General features: G+C 36.0%; 1 protein-coding gene, 1 non-coding gene and 1 pseudogene across 2 annotated transcripts in view; all 3 read left to right on the top strand.

Moving 5' to 3' along the window:
- KPNA3 (karyopherin subunit alpha 3) overlaps positions 1-27405 on the top strand; it is a 101096-nt gene that overhangs the window by 49396 nt on the left and 24295 nt on the right. Inside the window, exons 2-9 of the mRNA XM_066380920.1 lie at positions 1971-2015; positions 17487-17576; positions 17753-17782; positions 17869-17921; positions 18056-18151; positions 23517-23602; positions 26167-26253; positions 26612-26781. Coding sequence (XP_066237017.1) covers positions 1971-2015; positions 17487-17576; positions 17753-17782; positions 17869-17921; positions 18056-18151; positions 23517-23602; positions 26167-26253; positions 26612-26781 — 657 coding nt within the window. The remainder of the gene's footprint in view (positions 1-1970; positions 2016-17486; positions 17577-17752; positions 17783-17868; positions 17922-18055; positions 18152-23516; positions 23603-26166; positions 26254-26611; positions 26782-27405) is intronic.
- Positions 9624-9699, top strand: TRNAS-AGA (transfer RNA serine (anticodon AGA)). Its single transcript has one exon. It is a non-coding gene; the product is annotated as a tRNA-Ser (tRNA).
- On the top strand, positions 18761-19753 carry LOC136403291 (ubiquitin-fold modifier 1 pseudogene; annotated as a pseudogene).

Raw genomic sequence — 27405 nt, 5'->3', positions numbered from 1 at the left:
CTCCATCTCTCTCTTCCCCTCCTATAGCCAAGGCTTCATTGGAGCAAAGTTGGCCCAGGCACTGAGAATGGCTCCATGGCTTCTGCCTCAGGTGCTAGAAAGGCTCCCGTTCTAATGGAACAACACTCTAGATGGGTAGAGCATCACCCCCTAGTGGGCTTACCAGGTGGATCCCGGTCAGGCACATGCAAAAATCTCTCTCTCTGCCTCCCCACTTCTCACTTCAGAAAAATACAATAAATAAATAAATTCAGATGTTGCTATGTGAAGCACTTACTGACTGGGAGGTAACTCATGATAAAGGTGCTTCAAATGCTAATAACTCCATCTGACCTGTGCATTCCTAATTTTAGGGTACAACTCACCCCAACCCATGCGGAAGTATTTTAATGTGAATTACAGTATAGCAGTAATTTGACCATATTTGGGAGGGAATATGCTGCCTGGATCTTTTGTTGTTGTTGCTATGTACCATCATTTAACAATTCATAAATAATTAAGTGAAGTAGTTCTTTCAATGAAAATGATATTTTCTTCTCAATTCTACTAACAATTGGATTAGACATACAGGCAAGTTTTAACACTGGTGCTTTTCTAATTTCAAGTGAATAAAGGCAGCTTACAGAGTTTTCAAGTAACACTTCATTAATACTGGTATTTAAAGATTGCTCAACATTTATTACCATTTTATATGATGAATTTACACAGAAAGCATTCTATGTTAATAGTAGTGAAGTATAAAAACATATTAAATATAGAATTAGGTTCAAAGCTTGTTTTTCTTCTGCTAAACCCTGTTAGTGATAATAGTTTTATCAGTGCGTCATTCTGTCACATTAAATGAAAGCTACTAAATTTGAGTTTTGTTTGGCAGTTTTATTTATCATACATTCAATAGATGCATATATTTAAGCATAAATTTATATTTAGACTAATATTTCAATATAATTTGGTTTCCATGGTATTTTATTTTCCCTAAAAAAGGATTAATGTATCACTTCAGTTTAAGAAAACTTGACAGAGATACCATAACAAAATAAGCATTAAATAAGATAGTAGCATACTGATTCTGGCAGTATATTAAAATAATAATATATCATGACTGTGTAACTTTTATGTTGCCTTTCTTCCAAAAATGTAAGAATTTTACCATATTTATATATGTAATAAAAGAATCCATCATATCAGTACCTTGAGGAGAGAGGGTTATCTAATTATTTCTCTAATTTCTGGTAAGACATGCCTGATAGAAACATTTAGGAAATTAGAAGTGTACTTTTTTAACCTTTTGAAACAAAGTATCTTCCCAAACTTATTTTATTTTCATAGGGTTTTTAAGTTCATGACCGTGAGTTACTTTTTAAAAACATGAATCATTTGAGATACAATCCGTTGATTGAAAACATCAAAAACCAGTTCTGACTTAAGAAAAACCATAATTTATTGAGAAAATATGAGTAGTTTATAGAATGAGTAGAGATGCTGGATAACTGGAAATAGAGCAAGTCCAGGATATGGGTATTATCACGCGTGGGCCTGTGCTTTTTTTTTTTCTACTTTGCTCAAGGTTCAGAGTTATGGGGGAGAGAGTTCTGTTCCAGTGTTTGAGTCTCATGCCCTACTTAACTTAGCAGAGATACTTTAATAGACAGTTCCATCAAGACTGTACACAAGGGAGAGTATATATAGTTCCCCAGAGAAACCTGGGTGCAGTTAGGAAAGGGGACTGAATCCTAGGCAGCTGAGCCCTACCTCCTACTCTCGGCTAAATAACCAATAGCTATACAGTAAAATGCTTTGGCTTTTTAATCTCGTGTAGTTTATTATTTTAAAGTGTAAATAAAACTGATCAATCCTTATTTCTTAAGGATAAATTACTCAAAAATTTTTTAAATCTTAAATGCCTAAGACCTTAGTTTATATACTAGCAGTGTCAATGTTTGATACTTATATAACCTTCTTCTTTTTAGACAATGCGAAGACACAGAAATGAAGTGACAGTTGAACTACGAAAGGTAAGGGTGGTTTACATTTAATGAAAAATAATTCGAAGATTTTTTTGTTAAAATTCTGTATAACATGAATAATGAAAATAATATGGCAAATTAGTAGTTGTTAAAACCACATAGCATAAAAATATATCACTTTTTATAAATTTTGGGAAATATATGCTAATTCCAGTGCTCTTTCAACTCCTGAACTTCTTCATGGATACTCACAAATTAAGAATAGTGGTTTGGCAATCATATTTTAAAGCTTTTTTTATACCAGAGATGTGAACTCTACAGAGCCTTAGCCTAATAAAGTAAGCAAGGTGAGCTCCTTGCCAATCTTAACACGTTGGTCTTAGCTTCTTTTTTTTTCTTTTTAACTTATTAACATATGACATATATAAAAAAAGCCAACAGATCTTAGTGTACAGATTGATGAATTTTCACAAAGTGAACACATCTGTGTAACCACCTCCTGAATCAAGAAAGAAAATTACCTGTGTCCCAAGTCCCCTTTTCTGTTACTTCTTTTCCTCAAAGGTAACCATTATCCTGGTTTGTTACACTATGAATTATTTTGCATATTTTTGACCTTTACATAAGTAGAATGGTAAAATGGTGTGTGCCTTTTTGTGTCTGGTTTTATATTCATCATGTGAAGATGATTCTCCTTAATAGAGGCAATAAGAATAAAATTGAAATTAAGTAATTCTTTATTTATTGTCATCTGTTAACATTACACCAGCTATCTCCAGATGTGGGCCTTTTCTTTTCCTTAACTTTTCATGCTTGGGATACAACTATAAAACTTTATATTGGTCCTGGTATAATTCAGACCCCTCTCTTTGTTTTAAGCTTTTTCGCCCTTCTAGTATGCTTCTAAATTTAAGCTTTTTATACTTATATTTGGTTATTTGTTCTTCCTTCTATGGTGTGCTGCCTTTGTAGTTATAGAATTAAAAATTCTTGCTTCTTAGAGCATGTTTTTAAATAACCACCTTGATCACCTTAGAGATGTCTTATCTCTTATTGTCTTCTAGAACATTGTTTCTTTTTCAATTACCCAAATTAGTTCTTGAACCTCCTTGTAGGAGGACCAAAAATGAAAATAACTAAAAGAAATCTCAAGCAATTCCTTATTTCACATTTCAGAATTTCCCAAGTGAGCAGCAGAAAATGAACCCTTCTTGAAAGAAAGCCTGTTTCAGACAAAGCTTAATTGCTTTTGATATGGTTCACAGAGGTGTGGAGAGCCTTTCAAGAAAAGGTTCCTCCACTCTGTATCGTCAGAGTATCTAGCTCTAATTTCAGCCTTGCTAGTTCTATATCTCTATTGAGTAGAAAATCACAGTGTTAATACTGACATTGAGATTTTGAAAATACAAGAAAAAAGAGCTAGTCCCTAGAGTTTTGTAGATGAGTTATACCCATTTCTATTAGATTATAAATTTCTAAAGTAAAAGTAATAACCACATTCACCCTTCCCTGCTGCCCCAGATACTCCTTCCCAGCCCAGCCCAGCCCAGTCCAAACTGCCTACTCAAATTCTAGACATGTCAATGATGCTCACTCATTAAATGTTAATATTCAGGAATTTATTGAATTATGATATCTTAAAATTCTGTCTATATTTAAATCATTTATTGAAGTTTTAAGAAACACCTTACACATAGAGCAGTGCTACTTAAAAGTCCTGATCTGAGATAAGTTAGGGGACTTGTATCACAATATTAAACTAGGCATTGCTTCCTTTACCAAAAAAGTCTTTCTGCCTAAATAAATAACAACTAATTAGTGTGTTGTTTCACAAGTTGATTTCTGGCACAAGTTCCTTATCTTTTAGCAGACCTATAACAGATAGTTCAAAGACTTTTAGCCAGTCCAGGGACCATACTTTGAATAAAACTGATACTGATATAGCAGATTGAGAATAAGATCCAGTTACTAATATGTACTGATTTACTGGCCTCAAACTCTTTTTGTTTAACCTCTTTTGTCTTGCTTTACTTCTTTGATCTCTTACTTTTCTATTTAATGAGGCCCTTTTGCACCAACACACAGTACTTCTTTTGTTTTATAATATGTTGTAAACAGTTACATAGGAAGCCTGACCAGACTGTGGCACAGTGGATGGAGCATTGAACTGGGACGTGGAGGACCTAGGTTCAAAACCCCAAAGTCGCCAGCTTGAGCTCAGGGTCACTGGCCTGAGCAAGGGGTCACTTGGCCTTCTATAGCCCCCAGGTCAGGGCACATATGAGAAGGCAGTCAGTGAACAACTAAGGAGCCACAACGAAGAATTGATGCTTCCCATCTCTCTCCCTTCCTGTCTGTCTGTCCCTATCTGTCCCTCTCTCTGTATTTCTCTTCTCTTGTCACAATCCCCCCCCCCAAAACCCCAGTTACATAGGAATTAAATAACCTGCCTAAAATCACTAATCTGATAAATGGCAGAGCTGAGCTCTTAACCACTATGCTATAAATGCCTTTCAATCTAAATGTTAAGTGAATAATGCCTGTTACTGGCATTTTGAACTTAGAAACATTATATTAAATTTTATATAATTTTCTCTTGATTGATCAGTCAGATATGCCATAGGACTTTACTATCATTAGATCTGGCAGTGGGGTTGGTTAGGTTCTTACATAAAGAAAAAAACACCAGCATATCCCACTTAACTGATCAGATCAGCACTTAATTTAGTTTTTGGGTTTTTTTTACTTTTTAGTAAAATATCTCTTTAAAAATAGTCTAAATTCCCCATATTAACAAACTAAAGAAGAAAAATCATATGATTATATAAGTTAATGCAGAAAAAGCACTTGACAAAATCTAACATACATTTTTGCAAAAATCTCAACAAATTAGAAGAGGTGGGGAATTACCTTAACTTGATAAAGAGCATTCACAAAAAAATCTACAGCTAACATACCTAATGGTGAAACACTAAATACTTTCCAACTAAGATCCAAGAACATTGCAAGGATGCCCATTTTCACTATTCTCACTTAACACAGTGCTGGAAGTTCTAGCCGTTGCCCTAAGTCAAGAAAAAGAAATAAAAGGCATGTAGTTTGGAAAAGAATAAATACAATTATCCCTATTTGTAGATAACATAATTGTCTATGCAGAAAATCCCAAAGATTCTGCAGAATTCCTAGAACTAGGGAACTCAGCAGTATTACAATACAGGCTCAACACATAAATGTCAATCACTCCTATATGATAACAACAAACACACAGAAACCAAAATTAAAGCCACAATGCCATTTATAGTAACTACAAAGGAAATAAAATAGTTTGGTATACATTAACTAGGCAGGTACAGGATCTATATTCCAAATATTTTGCTGATGAAAGAAATCAAACAGAACTTAAGTAAATTGAGAGACATATACTGTGGTCATGAATTGGAAAATTCAGCATAGTAAAGATGCCTATCTCACATTAACCTGTTGGTTAAACATGTTTCCCATCAAAATTGAGCCAAGGTTTTTTTTGTAGCTGTGGTCAAGCTTATTCTAAAATGTATATGGAAAGTCACAGGCTCTTAGAAGAGGTAAAACAATCCTGACAAAGAATAAAATAGAAGCAGTTGACATACCCAATATTATAGCTTATGGAAAAGCTACCATAATGAGTATGTGTGGTATTTGAAGGATAGACCTATTATATATCTAAGAAACAGAAGGTAGAACCAGAAGTAAATCCGGACAAATACACCTGGTTGATTTTTGCAAAACAATTCAGTGGAGGAAGGCTGGCCCTTTTAACAAATGTACTGGCACAATTGGACATCCATAGGCAAAAAGAAAAAACTGGTCTCAACCTAAATCTCATACCTTGTTAAAAAAATAAATAAAAGCACAAAGTGAATCCTGGACTTAAATGTAAAGCATAACACCATAAAATGTTTAGGAAAAAAATGGTGGACAATCTTAAGGATCTAGAGCCAGGCAAAGAATTCTTAGACTTGACCACAAAAACATAACCCATAAAAGGAAAATTAGACATTAAGAAATTTAAAATTTTGGCCTGACCAGGCAGTTGCGCAGTGGATAGAGCGTTGGACTGGGACGCGGAAGAACATGGTCATTGGCTTGAGTGTGGGATTATAGACATGACCCCATGGTCGCTGGCTTGAGCCCAAGGTTGCTGGCTTGAACAACAAAGGGTCACTTGCTCTGTTATAGCCCCCTGGTCAAGGCACAATGAGAAAACAATCAATGAACAACTAATGAGACTAAGGAGCCACAACGAAGAAACTTTCTCCCTCTCATCTTTCTCCCTTCCTGCCTGTCTTTCCCTGTCTGTCTCTCTCTCTGTCTCTGTCACCAAAAAAAAAAAAAAAAATTAATAATTAATATTTTGGCTCTGAAAGCCCTTGTGGAGAGAATGAAAAGACCAACTGTAAAGACTGGAAGAAAATCACATATCCAGCACAGGACTGGTATCCAGCATGCACAACAGATCCTCGTATGATGTTATTTTGTTCAGCCTATTTCCTTCAACATCCTGTTATTATAACATTGATCAAAAGCCATAAGAATATAAGTCTTGTTTATATCAATTAACCTATGGTGAAATTGGTTTTGTTATGCATTATTTCATTTGAAGTTGCAGAACCTATTAATAATGTTAATACTTACTGTATAATGAACTCTTCAAGCTCAACAGTATAAAAAAACAAACCAGTAGAAAATGAGCAAAAGATATGAAGAAACATTTCATTGGAGGGGTTATGCAAATGCAAATCATCATTATGGTGATGATTATTAATGCCAGTCAGGAAAATCAAGATTAAAACTAGCTAAGCATCTATCAGAATGGTTAAGCTGGCTTAGCCCTGACCAGCTGGTTCAGTGATAGAGTGTCAGCCTGGTGTGCAGACATCATCCTGGGTTTGATTCTTGGTCAGGGCACACAAGGGAAGCTACCAATTGTTTCTATCACACTCACTCTCTCCCCCTTCTCTTCTTCCCCTCCTGCAGCCAGTGGCTTAATTGGCCCCTGGCACTGAGGATAGCTTGGTTGGTCAGCAAGTCCACCTCAGGCACTAAAATTAGCTTGGTTGATTCGAGCATCAGCCCCAGTAGGGGTTACTGAATGGATCCCAGTTGGGGTGCATGCAGGAGGAGGGGAGATAGTCTCACTATCTATCGTCCTCTCACTTAAAAAAAAAAAAGTTAAAATTTTTAAATGGTGACAACCCCAAATGCTGGTGAGAAGATGCAGAGAAGCTGGATCACTGAATCATTGCTGGCAGCAATATAAAATGGTAAAGTCACTCTGTGTGAACATCATAGAGTGTATTTATACAAACCTAGATGGTTTAGCCTACTCTATGTCTAGGCTACATAGTGTAGCCAATTGCTCTTAGGCTACAAATCTGCACAGCATGTTATTACATTACTGTACAAAACAACATGAGATTAAATCAAGTACAAGACAAAATGATATAATCAAGAAACATGAGATATATGAGGCTGCTGTCTGGGTAACACAGCATACTGTTTTACAGCAAACTTTTTTTGTTAGTAGAAAGAGTACACTCTAAAATAACAATAAAAAGGTATAGGGTAGTAAATATATAAACCAGTAAGTACTGTATACTGAACGTAATTGTATGTGCTATACTTTTAAAAAATCTTTTCTTAGCATTTATATATGCTAAATTTACTCTTTAAGTTCTTGTTTCTTCAGTTCTTTTCTGGGATAGCTTTTTCTTCTGTGCAACCTCCTCTTCTGGTTTAGGAGCAGTCTGTTCTTCAATGAGGATAATCTCAGTGTGGCAGGGAGAGCTTATGTCTGGGTTAATCTGCCCATTAGTTCTGTAAGGTCTTCATCTTGGGAGCATTGCTCACCTAGATGTGCTCAATGACCAGAAAATTTACATCTAAAACCTTAAGCTCTGCATTTTGAAGCATGTGCAGCGAAACATCAGCCAATTGGGGCCACCAATCCTGTGTCCAACCCCATTGTTTGGTCTGGGCATACGTACTAACCCCACCACTGTAAGGATGGAATGGCAGACACTGTTTCTGTAAAGTGACATCCTTCAGATACTTGGTGGCCTTTCAAATATATAATACATTCTCTTGATGGCCTGGACAGTTTCATGAGTGTTCTTAAAGATAACAGGAAGATTTGAGCCTCTTAGTTTTGAATGATTTTGTGGGGTTTTCTGGATCAGGTGAATACCAAACCTTTTTTTTTTTTTTTGTATTCTTCTGAAGTTGGAAACAGGGAGGCAATCAGACAGACTTCTGCATGCACCCATGCACCCAACCGGGATCCACCTGGCATGCCCACCAGGGGGTGATGCTCTGCCCATCCGGGGCGTCGCTCTGTTGCAACCAGAGCCATCCTAGCACCTGAGGCAGAGGCCATAAGCCATCCTCAGCGCCCGGGCCAACTTTGCTCCAATAGAGCCTTGGCCCGGGCGCTGAGGAAGAGAGAGACAGAGAGGAGGGAGAGGGGGAGGGGTGGAGAAGCAGATGGGCGCTTCTCCTGTGTGCCCTGGCCGGGAATCGAACCCAGGACTCCTGCACGCCAGGCTGATGCTCTACCACTGAGCCAATCGGCCAGGGCCCCAAACCATTTTTAAAGGTCACCTCAGGTCAATATGTATATGCCGTATACTTTTATTATGACTACCATCATGGTAGGCTATTTTACACCAGCATCACCACAAATATGTGAGTAATCACATTGCTTTACGACACTTGTTTACCTCACTAGGTGACAGTAGTTATTCAGCTCCATAATAGTCTTGTGGAGCCACCATCATAAGTGGTCCATTGTTGAACAAAACATCATTATGTGGCACATGACTATCCTACAGTTTTGCAAAATGTTAACCATTACAACCTGGGGTAAGTGTGCATGGGGATCTCTGCATTATTGCTGACAACTGTATGCAAATTTATAATTATCTTTATTAAAAATATCTGAATTAGTAAATTAGAATCCACAAAAATGCAGGTGTTTGATGAGATCAATTTAGTGATCCTTCAGGAAAAATAATTTGTTAGGTTTTCAGATTTTTGTATGACTGATGAACCAGTAGTATAGTTTTAAATTTTAATGTCAAAGTAAAACACATTGAACAGAGTGCCCAAAATGTGTATATAAAGAGCTTGTTGGTGAATATAATTTTTTCAGGTTTTCTCTGTCCTCATTTACTCATCTGTAAAATAAAGATTTTACTGTTACAAAAACTAAAACCAGATAAGAGTTTTAAGTCATTGAAGGTATTACTGGATAAAAACAAATTTAATTACTCATTTCAAGTTTGAAATGGGGCTAACAAATATCCTTTTCATAACATGTATAAGAAGTGACTGCTTATCTGTTCCACAAATTTAGGTATAGAATTACAAACCAGTTTTTCAAGGTGAAAAGAGAAATTTGGGGATGAAAAGAAGAACATTATATAGAGATTAATAACAGAATATGTTAATTCCAAAAATAAATATTAGGTTGAGTCATAAGAAATTGCCTATAATTAACCTTTTGACCTATCAAGTTTTAATCCCATGTGGGTCAGAAAACAAGATCTAAAAAGGATTAAATATACATGGATAATATATTAATAATGGATTTTAAAAATAACTTAAGAAATGGATGTAGCCCTGGCCGGTTTGCTCAGCGGTAGAGCATCGGCCTAGAGTGCGGAGGACCCGGGTTCGATTCCCGGCCAGGGCACACAGGAGAAGCGCCCATTTGCTTCTCCACCCCTCCGCCGCGCTTTCCTCTCTGTCTCTCTATTCCCCTCCCGCAGCCGAGGTTCCATTGGAGCAAAGATGGCCCGGGCGCTGGGGATGGCTCTGTGGCCTCTGCCTCAGGCGCTAGAGTGGCTCTGGTCGCAACATGGCGACGCCCAGGATGGGCAGAGCATCGCCCCCTGGTGGGCAGAGCGTCGCCCCATGGTGGGCGTGCTGGGTGGATCCCGGTCGGGCGCATGCAGGAGTCTGTCTGACTGTCTCTCCCTGTTTCCAGCTTCAGAAAAATGCAAAAAAAAAAAAAAAAAAAGAAATGGATGTAGTGTGTGTGTGTGTGTGTGTGTGTGTGTGTGTGTGTACATAAGGTGGTGTTGAAACTAGGCTAGTTGCCATAACTTCTGGGCTCCACTCCCACTTGACAAAAGAACAAGATATCTTTAATAGATGCTGAATTTATTGTATATAGACAGTCTCTAGAAGGGTAAAAATACCTAACTTGTCAAGTAAAGGGATAGATTAAGTTATTGGTTTTCATGAAGTCTCCTTTAATGATTAGTCATATCACCAGAAACCAAGGGATTATCTTTCCTTGACTTGTACATGCTTTTTATTACTGTATTTAAATATGATTTTCATGCCCTAGGATATTTTGGCCTTTGTTAATATGTTTTTAATTCAAATGCATGGTTACTGGTTAATTTTTGATTTAAGAAAAATACAATTTACTAAGAAGCTATAACAACTCTAAACTTGTATATGCTTACTAACGTGTGCAAGTATACATAAAGTAAAAATTACAAGTTTTTATAAAACAAAAATGTATATAAAAATTACAAGTTTATATTAGAGAAATAATGAAGACTTAATCATTGTGGGAATGTTCTTATCAGTAATAAATAAACATCAATTAATGAGAGATAGAAAAGTTAAATAACAATTTGCAATTTTTACCCAATAAACATTTTAAAATCTACTTTCTGCAGACATAATTTTATATAAAGAAAACAAAACCTTAGAGTCCACCCAAAAACTGGAGAAACAATAAATACACTAAAGTTACAGGATACAAAATCAGTGTACAAAAATCCATTGCTTTTCTATATATATTATACTAACAATGAAACTTTAGAAAAAGAAAAAAAATTTTTTGTAATTGCAAGAAAAGAATAAAATACCTAGGCATAAACTTAACAGATGTGAGGAACCTATATACTGACAACTACAAAGTATTATTGAAAGAGATTTTAAAAAGACACAATGAGATGGAAAGATATTTTGTGTTCATAGATTGGAAGAATCAACATAGTTAAAATGGCTCTATTACCCAAAGCAATATACAGATTTAGTGCAGTCCCCATCAAAATCCCAATGTTATTTTTTAAAGAAAACAAACAAGCAGAACAAGCCCCTGGCCTGGTAGCTCAATGGATAAAGCATAATCCCAGCACACCGAGGTCACGAGTTCAGTCTCCAGTCAGGGCACATACAAGAAACAATCAATGAGTACAAAACTAAATGGAACAACTAAGTGGAACAACAAATTGATGCCTCTCTCTCTCTCTTTCTTCCTTCTCCCTTCACCCTTCCCCACCATCCCTCTCTTTCCCTTGCCCCCCTTTCTCCCTCTCTTTCAATCAATGGAAAAATAAAATAGAAATAGAACAAAAATCATCATATTTGTATGGAACCACAAAAGACCTTGAGCCAAAGCAGAAAAAAGGAACAAAGGTGGAAGTATCACACTACCTATTTCAAAATATATTATAGAGCTACAATAATCAAAACAACATGGTATTGGCAGAAAAACAGGCACACATACCAGTGGAACAGAATTGAGAACCCAGAAATAAACACATGCATATGGGCAGATAATTTTTGACAAAGGAACCAAAATCGCACAATGGAGAAAAGAAAGCCAACTAATGGTTCTGGGAAAATTGGAAAGCCTCATGTAAAAGAATAAAAACTAGACCAGTCTTTGCCCATGCACAAAATTTAATTCAAGGCCCTGGCCAGTTGGTTCAGTGGATAGACCATCAGCCTGGTGTGCAGACATCCCAGGTTCAATCCCTGGTCAGGGCGCACAGAGAAGCAACCACCTGCTTCTCTTAGCCTTCTCTCCCTCTTCTCTCTCTCTTCCCTTCTCACAGCCAGTGGCTCAGTTGATTTGAGTGTGGGCCCCAGGCGCTGAGGATAGTTTGGTTAGTCCATGCATTGGCCTTAGGGACTAAAAAAAGCTCAGCTGATTCAAGCATCAGCCCCAGACGGGATTGCCAGGTGAATCTCGGTCATGCAGGAGTATGTCTATCTCCCGTCCTCTCACTTTAAAAAAAAGGAAAGAAAAAAAAAAGGAAAGGAAAATAATTATAAATGGATCAAAGACCTAAATATAAGATCTGGGACAATAAATTACATAGAAGAAAACATAGGTACTAAACTTTTGGACCATGGTCGGAAAGAACATTTTTACCCTAAAAACAAAGGAAGTAAAAGCAAAAATAAATGAGTAGAACTGTATATCAAACTAAAAAGCTCTATACAGCAAAAGAAACCACCAACAAAATAAAAATGCAACCAACCGAATGAGAATTGATATTTGCAAACAACAGCTGCGATGAAGGGTTAATACCCAAAATATGTCAAGAACTCATGCAACTCAGCACCAAACAAACAATACAATTAAAAAAATGGGTAGAAGACCCTGGCTGGATAGCTCAGTTGGTTAGAGCATCATCCCAACATTGCAGGTTTGATTCCCCTATCAGGGCACATACAAGAATCAGCTGGTGATGGCATGGATAAGTGGAGCAGCAGATCGATGTTTCTTTCTCCCCCTCCCTTCCTCTCTTTCTAAAAAAAAAATAATACAGTAAAAAATGTGTAGAGAACTAGAACAGACACCTACCCCAAAAAGACATAGTAATGCCAACAGCTATATGAAAAGATGTTCAACTTGATTGGCTATTAGGGAAATGCAAATCAAAGCTACAATGAGATACCACCTCACACCTGTCAGAATGGCTATTAACCAGACAGGTAATAACAAGCTTTGGAGAGGCTGTGGAGAAAAAGGAACCCTCATTCACTGCTGGTGGGAATGTAAACTGGTACAGCCACTATGGAAAACAGTATGGTGGTTTCTCAAAAAATTAATAGAATTACCATATGACCCAACAATCCCTCCACTGAGTATCTAGCCAAAAAACTCAAAACCGTTTATTTGCAAAGATATATGCACCCCTATGTTCACTGCAGCATTATTCACGGTGGCCAAGACATGGAGACAATCAGAGTGTCCTTTGAATAGAGGATTGGATAAAGAAAATGTGATACATATATACAATGGAATACTACTCAGCCATGAGAAGAGATGAAATACTGCCATTTGCGACAACATTGATGGACTTTGAGAGTATTATGCTAAGCAAAATAAGTAAGTCAGAAAAACCTAAGAACCAAATGATTGCACTCATACGTGGGATATAGAACTGAAACTCATAGACATAGTCAATAATATCATGGGAAGGGTTTACCAGAGGGAAGGGGGTAGGTGGTAGTAAAGGGAAAACAGGGACAAATATATTTATGGTGATGGAAGATGATTTGACTGTTGGGCACACAGTGCAATATAGAGATCATGTGTCATAGATATGTACACTTGAAACCTAAATGATCTTATAAACCAATGTCACCCCCAATAACTGTAATAAAAGGGGTGGATTCCTTGCACATTTGAAAGTTGGTTTTAAGATAGTATAAAACTGTAGTTTCCAAAGAGGGAAACTACACATGGGGCTCCCTGTACTCAAAGGGACACCTTGGGATATTCTAAATTTTTAGAGAAACAGTGATAATTTAACATCTTTCAGATACCACAGATCTATTCAATCTTGAAGTAGTTCACAATATTTAAACATTAGATTGCACTACATTCCTTCCCAAAAAAATGACTTAAGTTGTTTGGATCTAACTACTTGATAAGAAACTTTTAGGTGCTTTCTTTGGCCTACATTGTGGACTGACAAATTTCAGGAAACTTTGGTATAAAGCAGATGTCATCTAATTTCAGAGTGTTGTCAGACTGTATTCTTGGATCACAGTACAATTAAATTAGAAACCAGTGAATAAGATAGTTACAAAGACCTCATAATTGTTAAAAATAAAGTACTTCTAAATACCTTTGGCATCAAAGAGATCCTAATGGAAATTAGGAATACCCAGAAATAAACAATAGGAAAAATATTATGTTAGAACCTGGGGAATACAGTTAAAGGAGTATTTCACAAAAGGCATTTGTAGCAAGTAGAACAAATGACAGTCGAAATTTAAAAGGTATATTAATTTATATGTAGCAGAAGTTTTGAAATATTAGTACATCACTTAGTTTTTGCTCACTTCAAAGCTAAGTGACATAAAATAATAGCCATTTCATTCAGCTGATAATTCTATGGGTTGGCATAGTAGTTCTGGTCTGGGCCAGTTCAGCTGATTTCTGTGAACTTCCTCATTCCATCTCTGATCAGTTGGTGAGTCAGTTGATGACTTAGATGACTTAAGATGGTTTCTGGCTGTTGGCTGTGACTTTGGTTGTCTTCCACATAGCCTCATCCTCCAGCAGACTAGCACAGTGTTGTTCACATGGTTCTGAATTGTAAGAGCAAGAGCAGCAAGAGAAGACATGCTCAGATGTGTAGGTCCATTTGTTTTATGTCCCATTTCCAAAGCACATTACACAGCCACACCTAGAATCAGTGCAAAATCAGACTACCCTGAGGCATGGATATAGGAAGGGGAATTACAGATATTTCTGCAAAGTCTTAACACAGTTTGAATATGAACAATTTTATGCCAATATATTTAAAACTTATGTGAAATAGACAATTTCCTAATAGGAAAAAATAAAAATAATTTACCCAGTCAACCTAAGAATAAATAAAAAACCTGAATAGATCTAAAAATAAAGGAAGAGATATCAGTAGTTACAAATTTAACCTTTCTCACCCACCTGAAAAAGAAAAGGTAACCTTACAGATTGAACTCCAGCAAGCATTCAGGAACAGATCATTTTAGCCTTATTAAATTATTTCAGAGAAAGTAGAGGGAACATTTCCCAGCTCATTTTATGAGGCTAGCAAAATTATGGAGAGAAGCAGATGGTCACTTCTCTTGTGTGCACTGACCGGGAATCAAACCTGGGATATCCATATGCCGGGCCGATGCTCTATCCATTAAGCCAATTGGCCAGGGCCTTTGAAACTTTTAAAATAGATAAAATTTCAAAATACAGGGGGTCCTCGGGTTATGATACAGTTTCATTCCAGCGACAGTGATGTAACCCGGATTTTGCTGTAAATTGAACCACACCTATACTTGTGCTTTTAACAGTCCAAGATGGCGTAGGTAAGCATACTAAGGAATGCCCAATCCCTCACTCATATGCCACCTTACTGTTATTCCTCCGCCATATGCAGCCAAACTAGTTCACCCACGTAGTCCTTTAGTATGGTGCTAACAGCATAAGCCAAAACACTCGCATCTCAATTTTTTTAAGTTTTTATGGGAATGAGCATCGTAAACTCAAAATGACCTATGTCGAGACTGTCATTACCCAAGGACCTCATGTGTTAAAAATTATAATAGATTTCAAAATTAACTATGTTATAAATTACAAAATACAGTGCACAGGGTTGTTATTTTAAAAAGAAAATTTCAAACTTGAGGTTTGAAATTCAAATTTGTAAGAAAACACATACAGCCTCAACCCCCTAGTTTCATTGATTGTTTCCATTTCCCATATTTGCCTGATTCTCTTTTTTTTTTTCTTTTGGTATTTTTCTGAAGTGAGAAGCAGGGAAGCAGAGAGACAGACTCCAGCGTGCGCCCAACCAGGATCCACCTGGCAAGCCCACTAGGGGGTGTTGCCCTGCCCATCTGGGGAATTGCTTTGTTGCAACCGGAGCCATTCTAGTGCCTGAGGTGGAGGCCATGGAGCCATCCTCAGCGCCCAGGCCAACTTTGCTAATGGAGCCTTGGCTGAGGGAGGGGAAGAGAGAGATAGAGAGAGGATAGGGTGGAGAAACAGATAGCCGCTTCTCTTGTATGCCCTGGCCGTGATTTGAACCCGGGACTTGTATATGCTGGGCTGACGCTGTACCACTGAGCCAACCAGCCAGAGCTGATTCTTTTTCTAATTTAAATATAAACATGCACACACATTTTTTTTCTTGAACCAGTTAAGTTGCAAGCACTATGCTTATTACCCTTAATATTTCATATTTCATAAAAAGTCTTTCCTACATAATCACAGTGCACTTGTCGGATTATCATAGATAAATTTTTACTATCTAATCCATAGACCCAGTTCATTTCTGCTAGTTATTCCCAGTACGTAATATACTTTCTAAAGCCAACATCCACTCCCGGATTAAACATTGCAGGTCTTGTTGTTACTTCAGTCTCCTTCATACCAACAGTTCCTCAGTCTTTATCTTTTGAAGAGTGCAGACTAGCTTTTTGTAGAATGACAGGATTGGGTTTGACTTTCTCAGGTGGTGGTGATTATTATTTTGGTCAGGAATGTTGTTTTCTCAGTGCATTGGACTGGAGGGCACAGTGTTGATTTGTCCCTTACCCGTGATCATAAACTTTGTTATGAACTGTCTGCCAGGTTTTCCTCCTGTAAATTAATAAGTATTTTATAAGAAGCCACCTGAGACTATTAAATATCAATGCATGAATTTTAATATTTGTAAGAACTGTTAATTTAAAAATAATGTAAAACTGATTTTTTGAAGTTACTGAAGTGTGCTATCATATAAGTACAAATTGCTAATCTCCAGATTACCATGTATACATATAAACATCACTTTGTTTAAAGATGCTTACACATACATAGTACAAAAGTAGATGCCATGCAGTAAGCCAGTAAGCTTCACCTATAGATATATTTCTAGTTTTAACTTTCTATTTGATATGCATCTTAAATCAATATTAATGCTTCAGAAACTATAATTAAACACTTCTGTAAATATTGTATTGAAGACTAGATAGTATACCCTTTGAAATTTTAAGTTGAAAAGCATCTTATAAATCATTTATTTGATCTTGATCTAACTTGTTTTGGCTTAATTCTATAGATAAATAAAAATTTATAGAAAATTGATGATTTACCCAAAGTTATCTATTATATGAAATGGTACGGATTGCCATTACAAACAGTTGAAATCTCATAAAAAGTGAAAATATATTTGCTAGTAGAGAAATGTTTTGTAAAAGCCAGATAGCAAGAGTTTAAATCTGAGATTATGACATGTAGGTGGCATTTATGCTGGTGAATTTCTATTCCCAACAGTCCCAACAAGCAGACTGTAATGTGATGCACTGAACTCTTTCCCATTAAGCTGACTTCCTAATAAATTGCTTCAGGCAGCCATTAGCAGTAAGTAGATGAAAGATAGTATATTAGTTGATATATTTTTTTTATAGTAATAATACATCATCCCCAAGTTTAATTCTTCACTAAAGATTGGGAATAATGTTATTAAAACAGTTGGTGCTTATTAAACAGTGTATGAAATCTGCACTGTAGTCTGTTAATCTTCTTGCCTAATCCAGAATGTGGCCTGTCATTGGTTTGCAGTATGCACACTTAATTCATATTATCCTAGGTAGAGAGCCAATTTGTTTCACAATTGCCTGATAAAATTTAAACAGTTTTAATGGGGGTTTTTATTAACAGTACTTCCTAACTATTTATTGGTTGCATTTCAGAACAAAAGAGATGAACACTTACTGAAAAAAAGGAATGTTCCCCAAGAAGAAAGTTTAGAAGATTCAGATGTTGATGCTGATTTTAAAGCAGTAAGTTATCTTGTTCTTATAAAATGTTTTTAAAATAATTTTTATAATATCCAGAAAACTTTATTTTTAATCTAAGATCAGTTGTACAATGATAATTAAGGTATTAACTTCAGTAAAGTATTTAATAAATATAGTTTTGCTAAAAACTCTGCTGAACTATCTTTTTTCTTTTAAAGCAAAATGTAACACTAGAAGCTATATTGCAGGTATGTTACTAATTTAATATTTTTATTTTGAAATATTTTGAAATTGATTTTTTTTTAATTTCTGAAATTTACATTTGGTGTTGCAGAATGCCACAAGTGATAACCCCGTGGTGCAGTTGAGTGCTGTCCAGGCTGCAAGGTAAATATTAATTTATCCAGAGAGAGAAATTAGGTTACATGTAAGGTTTCTTTTTCTATAAGTTTTGCATTGTTATTTCTGTGTTATTTCACAGTTAGAAAATTATAACAGTTTATTATATCTTTTTCTTCTAGAAAACTATTATCCAGTGACAGAAACCCGCCAATTGACGACCTAATAAAATCTGGGATTTTACCAATTCTAGTCAAATGTCTAGAAAGGGATGATAAGTAAGTATGGATATGATTCCCTGTTCACTTTTTTTAGTTACTGAAAATTTAAGATTGTTATTTAACCAAGGGGTTCAGTTTGGTTTTGCACTTATTATCTTTTTTATTTGTTACACATTTTTATATAATTATTCTGTGATTATATTCAACCTTAAGTGCTTCTCTTTTTTGTTTATGAAGTATGCATATATTTTCTAGGAAAATTTTAGCTTCTGTTTATTTTTTCTAACTTATCTCAAATATTTAGAGTATTTATTTGTTAGTGTTTTTTTAAGTAATATTTTAAAACAACCCAAATAGCGTTTGAGTCACTCTTTGCTTATGAGTCTATAAATAGATTAACCTCATGACTGAGTCAGTGTGAATGGTTTCTAGAACTGAGTAGCTCTTTCTTGGTAATATTCTAGCTGATCCACTTATCCTCTTCAAAGTCTTTAACTTTGATTAACTTCAAAGAACTTCAACCACAAATAATCGTCCAGCATCATGGTTTTTATTTGTGTAAATTAAAAATAAGAGGGCTGATTATACTTTTCCAGAATCGAAAGGAAAAAAATAGCACTTTGAGGTACTGGTCCCATTTCTGCTAGTGTTTAGAGATATTCTGGCATGCTGTATCTTAAACCTCATCAATTTGAATTAACTGGAGAGAATGTAAGTTTGAACTCCAAAAACTTGAGAACAAATACTGGTTTTGCATTTTAGAACATTTAAGCAGAATTTGGGCTGTTTTGCTAAATGTTGTCTAAGTAGTTTTCAGTTGAATGGATAAAAATAATGGTATATAAATGTTGCCACTAAGGAGTTTCCACTGTGGGCCACAGCCTCCCCTCGAAAAGCCCTTAACATTTTACTTTAATACTATCATGTATATTTTCTTTAACAAGATTTATTTAAATAAAAATAAGTTTTACTTCAGGCTATTCTAAAAAACATTCTGTTCTACCTTTAGAGCCCTCTTTTTTGTTCTTGATCTGTTTTTCTTTCTTCAGTATTTTCTTTCCAGTTTTTGCCATAAACCCAGTGTGTGAGTGTGTCTATGAAGCATAGCATGCACACAGAAAAAAATGATTTTAAAAAATGTACAGACCTGTGTTGTAACTACTACCCAAAGCAAAAATAGAAAATTGTCAGTGGATTCTATCATGAGAAATTGTTTTATAATATAAAAGACCGTAGACTTGGGGCCCCGGTTTAAATCCAGAGTTTGCCGTTGACTAGAACCCAATTAATTGGCTTTTGAGCCTCAGATACCCTCATCTATAAAAATTAGGGGGTGGAGCAGTCCTGGTACCACAGAGAAGTGGGGCTACTGGGTTGACTTAGGATCACTGTACCGACCAGCTAGCTCCACCTTATCGAAGGTTTCCTTTAAGATCACGCTGACGTCGAACCCATGGCTGCCATACAAAGTACTCAGTGTTCCCAAAAGTACACAGTAGTCTTAAAGTTTGCAGCAGAAGAATTTAAAGTGTATGCAGCAGCAAGTGCAATTATTACCAATGATGGATTAGAAATAAATCCTGCATAGACTGTTGGAAATGTTTTCTAAAGTGTGATTCAGAACTGTGAATAATTCCTAGAAACTGTGTTGGAAGTTAATACCAGCTACTTGGAAGATAGAATTACCTTTCTTTCTTTGCCAGTTGAATTTATTGGGGTGACATTGGTTAATAAAGTTATGTAGGTTTCAGATGTACAGTTCTATAACACATCATCTGTATATTTTATTGTATGTTCACCACCCTAAGTCAAGTCTCCTTTTTTATTACCTGTTATTCCCTCGTTATCCTTTTCTGCTTCCTCCTGACCACTTTTCCCTCTGGTAATCACCATACTATTTTCTGTGTCTATCAGTGTGTTTTTTCTTTGCTTAATCCAGGGGTAGTCAACCTTTTTATACCTACTGCCCACTTCTGTATCTCTGTTAGTAGTAAAATTTTCTAACTGCCCACCGGTTCCACAGTAATGGTGACTTATAAAGTAGAGAAGTAACTTTATAAAATTTATAAAGCAGAGTTACAGCAAGTTAAAGCATATAATAATAATTACTTACCAAGTACTTTATGTTGGATTTTCGCTAAGTTTGGCAGAATAAATCTTTATAAAACAACTTACTATAGTTAAATCTATATTTTTATTTATACTTTGGTTGCTCCGCTACCGCCCACCATGAAAGCTGCAATGCCCACTAGTGGGCAGTAGGGACCAGGTTGACTACCACTGGCTTAATCCCTCTGCTTTTTCACCCAGCCTGATGAGTGGATAAAAAAGCAATGGTATATTTATACAGTGGAATACTATTCAGCCATTAAAAAAAGGTTATCTTTCAAAAAAATATTGGAATATTGGTAATGTTGTTGTAAAACTGAAATCAGTCATATAAAATACTATGAAAATACCAATGTTTGATGAAATAATGAAAGATGACTCCATCCTTTCTTGTTATTCCTACTCCTTTTTAAAAATTTTTTATTGATTTTTTGAGAGACAGGGAGAGGGAGGGAAAGGGGAAGGGAAACATTCATTTGTTGTTCTACTCAGTCATGCACTTTTTTGGTTGCTTCCCATGTGTGCCCTGACCAGGGATTGAACCTTGTCATTTCGGGACGACACTCTTAACCAATGGAGTTAACCGGCAAGGGCCTGTTATTCCCATTTCTCATGTGAAGAGGGCATGCTTATACATTGTGGGTATCATCTCCACAGAACATCTTTGCTACCTCACAGCACACACAGCTAGTTCATTAAGGATGAGGAGGGTGGGGTAAATGGATTATCCAACTACATTTTGTTACGGGAGGATATTTCTGATCATTCTTTCTAAGAACATGTAGAAAATGAAAATGTATTGAATTTATAGAAACTAAATAAAAAGTGGTTGTGAGGAATGGAAATAATATACACAAAATATTAACAACATCAAGTTTATAATGTTTATTGTTTACTAAGAGCCAAATTTTTAAAACTTAAACATATAAGTAGGTACATTCCTTATGGAGATAGCGCCCGCATGTGGAATTTTATGGAAGAGCCACATGTGGCTCGCGAGCCTCAGTTTGCCGACCAGAGTCTTAGAAGGTTGTCTGGCTTTATAATTTGATTTTTTACATCTTTCTTTTATTCTCAATTAATGCCCTTACTTCCAGTATTTTGCCAAACCATCTAGTTTAGCTTAATAACCTTTTGTCCTTCCATTCTGGGATAGCATAAACTGTCTTACCATCTTTGATTTTATTGTTCTTTTACTTCTCCTCTGTTTCTGATACCCTCTTATTCTCTGCCTTTTGCCAAAATTCATTATGTAGTTCTTGCCTTTTATTGTTTTCTTATATGTTCCATCTCTTTAACTTCAGTGCTTGCTGTATCTCAGACATTTATTTTCTTCAAATGTTTTTCTTCTTGAATCTTGCTAACCTTTTGACACTACCAACCTCAGTCTCTTTTTCAATATCTATAGTGTTCTTCTGCATCCCTATCCTTTGGCCCGCCTTTGCTTTGCTCACTACCACCGCCTTCTATCTTAGTACAGTGTGTCCGTAAAGTCATGGTGCAGTTTTGACCTGTCACAGGAAAGCAACAAAAGACGATAGAAATGTGAAATCTGCACCAAATAAAAGGAAAACTCTCCCAGTTTCATACCTATTCAGTGCAGTTCGATGTGGGCTCACGCACAGATTTTTTAGGGCTCCGTAGGTATCCCGTATAGCAGCGGTTCTCAACCTGTGGGTCGCGACCCCTGTGTTTTGGTCGTTTGACTCCCACCAGGGTCGCGCCCCACAGGTTAAGAACCGCTGCCGTATAGCCTCTACAGACTCGTCACTGACTGATGGCCTACCAGAATGGGGTTACTCCACCAAACTGCCAGTTTCCTTCAACTGCTTATCCATCGAATAATGTTATTCCTATGTGGTGGCGCTTCGTTATAAACGCGCCGATATTCACGTTGCACTTTGGTCACGGATTCGAATTTAGTGAGCCACAGAACACACTGAACTTTCCTCTGTACCGTCCACATCTTGACTGGCATGGCCGTGGGCTGCTCCGCTGTATACACGGTGTTACGTCATCATCTGCGCATGCACACATGCTGCCACATCATCCTACAGAAACTGGGAGGGTTTTCCTTTTATTTGGTGCAGATTTCACATTTCTATCATCTTTTGTTGCTTTCCTGTAACCAGTCAAAAGTGTACCATGACTTTAAGGACACACTGTATTTTGTTTAAAGGATTTCTGTTCTTTCAGCTACTTATTCTTACTTAATGTGGATAATTCCCTTTTAACAGATCTCCTTTACACCAGCCTTTGACCTTTTTAAAGTCATTCTGTGTAGCATGGCCTCCACCATTTTTTTTTTAGCTTTTCAGTAGCATTCTATATTTAGTGTATCCATAGAATAAATTTCAAGTTCTGAAGCTTGGAGTTGATTTCTCCCTCTTCCACCCTCACACCACCAAAACACACACACATCTTTAGATAACCTACCCTTCCAATTTCATCCCCTATTATATTTTGGTGGCGTTGGCATACTTCCTTGGCTTCAGCTCTCGTGATATAGCCATCTATACACATAATGATCATTCATACATGATACTTTTATTTGTATTTCCAGTTGTCAGTGCCTTTCTTTCTTTCTTTCTTTCTTTCTTTCTCCATCTTTTATTTAAATGCTTATTTTATTGATTTGAGAGAGAGAGAGACAGAAACATCAATCTGCTCCTCTATGTGTCATGACCAGAGATCAAACCAGAGACCTCTGGCTTCAGGACAATGCTCTAACCAACTGAACTATTCAACCAGGGCTCTTTATCCATCTTTGAAAAGCTGGTTGTGTTTACTTTCTTTATGATGTCTCTTCCTTCATTATTTCAAATTATTATGATCTCATCCTTTCAGCAAAATTACGCAGCCTAGTACTATCTCCAGTGTGTAAAGCAGATGGTATAGAGTCAGATGGGATCCTATCTTTAAGACCAGTATAGAAGCAGCTTTGGCAGTAATTCAAGTGAGATTATAAGAGCCTCAACTAGCACAGTGATATTAGAAGTGATGCTATAAATATAAGAAATATCATATTTAGGAGATAAAATTGACAGGACTTAATAGATTAGATGTTTGTGGAAGAGAAAGGAGCCAAGAAAAAAAAATGAATGACTGGCTAAATGTTGCAACTGCCAGTGAATATAAAAATGTATGTAGTGACAGATTTTGGGAGCCAGAAAGATTCATGTGGAGATAACCCACAGGCTGTTGGATATAACAAGGTGAAATCCAGGGGCAAGGTAAAGGATAACCATACAGATCTGCAGGTCATAAATTTAAGTGGGGATTTGTGCCTAAAGATTTTTATTGTTTTTTACAGTCCTTCATTACAGTTTGAAGCTGCTTGGGCATTAACTAATATAGCATCAGGAACTTCTGCACAGACTCAAGCTGTTGTACAGTCTAGTAAGTAAATTAGCTTCCTTACTCCCTGGACCTTTTTTTTTTTTTAACATAAAAACAAGGAAGTAGAGTTTTATTATACTTTCATTTTGTAACATTTTTAAACTGGTGAATTTTATAAGTTACATTGACATTTTCCCCATAGGTATCATTAATCTATCATTAAATAATTTTTATTGTGGTTACTAAAATGTGAATAGTTTTATTTTGGGAGGTAAAAACCATCTCCTAGTAACAGGTTTTAAAATTTCTGTTTCTGAAACCTCTAAACAGTTCTGAGTGGCTTATGCCTCTTAGCCTGTAACACATATATTTTTTAAAATATGCCTACCTCAAGGTGGGATAACTGTTATTAATATGTTGACCAATCTAATGAAAGCTTTTTTGGAAAAAAGTAGATGTCACCAAGTATTGTTAAAATGTGGGACACTAAACTGACTTTAGGTGGTACTCAAGATGGTGCTAAGTAATATATGATATAGCAGTAAGTACATTGAATCAGGTAATGAGAATACTAGACTCAATTTTTTTTCAGATATTTTGATAATGTCTAGGAAACAGTTTCCAGTTAGATGTTGGTTATTACAGAAAAGGAACAGATTTTTTTGGTTATCTTCTATTTGCTGTAAGTGATACTGATATATTCATAAAGATGAAAAATAAAATTAGTTAAATGTGAGTGAATTGAAACCCTCATATATTGCTGGCAAGAATATGAAATGGTGCAGCCTTTTTAGAAAAACATTTTATCTCAAAAGGTTAATCATAGAGCTCATATGGCCCCACAGTTCCACTGCTAGATGGAACCAAGAGATGTGAAACATGTCCACACAAAGGCTTGTACACAGATGTTTGCAGCAGCATTACTCAAAATAGCCCCAAAATGTAAATAACCCCAGTATCCCTTAATGCAGGGGTCCCCAAACTTTTTACACAGGGGGCCAGTCCACTGTCCTTCAGACCGTTGGAGGGCCGGACTATAAAAAAAACACTATGAACAAATCCCTATGCACACTGCACATACCTTATTTTAAAGTAAAAAAACAAAACGGAAACAAATACAGTATTTAAAATAAAGAACAAGTAAATTTAAATCAACAAACTGACCAGTATTTTCAATGGGAACTATGCTCCTCTCACTGACCACCAATGAAAGAGGTGCCCCTTCCGGAAGTGCGGCGGGGGCCGGATAAATGGCCTTAGGGGGCCGCATGTGGCCCGCGGGCCTTAGTTTGGGGACCCCTGCCTTAATGAATAGAGTGAGTAAGCAAAATGTGATACACCATTGAATACTATTCAACAGTTAAAAGGAATGAAATACGGATACATGCTATAACAAGGATGAACCTTTAAAACTATGCTAGGTGAAAGGAACCAGACACACAAAAACATAATTTTATCTACATGAAATGTTTAAAATATGGAAGTCTCTGGAGAAAGGAAGCAGATTGAATGGTTGCCTTGGACTGGGGGAGTAGACAGCAGGATGCTGTAGATGTGGGATTCTTTTGGAAATGATAGAAATGTAAAATTAGATTGTGGTGATAGTGGCACAGCTCTGTATAAATGCTAAAAGCCATTGAATTGTACACTTAAGTAAATTATATTGTATATAAATTACCATATTTCCCCATGTATAAGACACTTCCATATAGAAGACGCACCTTAATTTAGGGTCTGAAATTTGAAGGAAAAAAAATGTATTACATAAAGTTACTGAACTCAAGTTTTATTCATCATAAAATTCATATAACTCCTCAGCCATGCAAAAGAGCGGGAAATGCAAATAAAAAAACCTACAACCACTGTATAAGATGCACCCAGGCTTTAGACCCCAAATTTTTTGAAAAAGGGTAAATCTTATACATGGGGAAATGTGGTATATCTCAGTGAAGTTGTTATAGGTATTATCACTCAATTTAAATGTTAAGTAAGTAATACAGGCAATTCAGAGATACAGCAATATATCCCAGAGGTAGTATGCTACTGACCGTAATTTACAGGAAAGTGATCGGGTTTATGCTTAGTTTTCTACCTGGAATGAGTATAATATTAGTATTTTAGAATTTGGGTTAACATGTAAGGTATATAAAGCATAAGGATTATAAGAACAAAATTATTTTAAAATATAAGGTAGACCTAATATAGGAATAATCAGTTCTTTAGTTAATCCCAAATCAGCAATTGGGATTACATTAACTAAAGCATTTTAATATAAGGTTATGCATTTGGTGTAGAAACTCTTTATTTATTTAATTTTTCATTATAGGCCAATTTTTTAGTGAATTATAGGAAAAATTTGCTGCTGTTTGCTTTTAGTTAATGATAAAATAGCAACTTTTATATACTGTTAATTTGGTGTGTTACTTGAATATTATTACTAGGGCAAAATACTAAAATAGATTATTTTGGGATTAAAAATATTTGCCCCATTTGTTCAATTTAGTGAACTATAATTGGGCAACTGTGGTGTGCCAGGTTTAGTATATTTTATCAGCTTATTTAGGCTTAAAAATCTATAAAAATCAACATTTTGCTGTCTAAATATCAGTTTTCTTGTATTATAGATGCTGTTCCTCTTTTTCTGAGACTTCTCCATTCACCACATCAGAACGTTTGTGAACAAGCAGTATGGGCTTTGGGAAACATCATAGGTAAATTGCATTTAGGTTTGAAAAGATTTCAATTAAGAATCTTAATTAACTTTTTTCCTACATTAGCATAGCCATTACATACTATGTTTCCTCTAATTTTAACATGGGTTGACTATCTTTTTGCTTCATAAGTACTAATTTAAAATGGTACCTCTTTGAAACAGATATGCAATTTGCTATCATGGTTAAATTTGTGTCCCCCCAAACCAAAATCTGGAGAAATAGCAACCCTTGATGCCCTTGACTAATGGTGAGGAAACATAGAACGTCAGTGTCCCGACATAAGCCATTGCATACATTTCAGACTTTCTCATCCTGAATGTAATTTTTTTTTTAAATACAATTTTCATTTCTGTAGGTGATGGTCCTCAATGTAGAGATTATGTCATATCACTGGGAGTTGTCAAACCTCTTCTGTCCTTCATCAATCCCTCCATTCCCATCACCTTCCTTCGGAACGTCACATGGGTCATTGTCAATCTCTGCAGGAATAAGGACCCCGCACCGCCCATGGAGACAGTTCAGGAGGTAAATGAAGAATTGCAAAGGCCAGATGGTATATTTTCCCTATGTTTATGCTTTAGATTTTCATGCACAGGGAATGTAATTATGCATATATTCGTTTCATTGCAGGTATGAGATTTTTAATGTAACATGTCATTTAATTTTTGACTCCTGTGAAAAAGTATCTTCTGTCACCTGAAAGAATGTCAGTCCACCCTGATTCTTACTTTTTAATGACTATTTTCATTAAAAAATATTAACAAATACAAAAGGAGAAAATAAAATCTTAAAGTTTTTTGCCTTTTTTTTAATGCCTATTTTATTGATCTTAGAGAGAGGAAGGAAGAAAGCAGGAAAGACAGGAACAAATGATCCTGTATGAGCTCTGACTGAGGATTGAACCAGCAATCTTTGTCCTTAGGGACGATTCTTAAACCAAGTGATCTATCCAGTCAGGGCAAAAATCTTAAAGTTTTATTACTACATTGCGTTGTTGGTTTAACACTAAAAAAATAAGGGATTGCTACAGATTAAAACTAGTGTACTTATTATATGCAAATGTTCTTGAGTGAATTTGCATTAAGTCCAATTGAAATTTCCCTGACTTCTGACAAAATTAGTGTTCTTGATTGTGACATATGGTACTTA

Source organism: Saccopteryx leptura, chromosome 4, assembly GCF_036850995.1.
Source record: "Saccopteryx leptura isolate mSacLep1 chromosome 4, mSacLep1_pri_phased_curated, whole genome shotgun sequence".
Classification (NCBI taxonomy): Eukaryota; Metazoa; Chordata; class Mammalia; order Chiroptera; family Emballonuridae; genus Saccopteryx; species Saccopteryx leptura.
The sequence above is the reverse complement of the archived record's forward strand: the minus strand, read 5'-3'. Positions and strand labels throughout refer to the sequence as shown.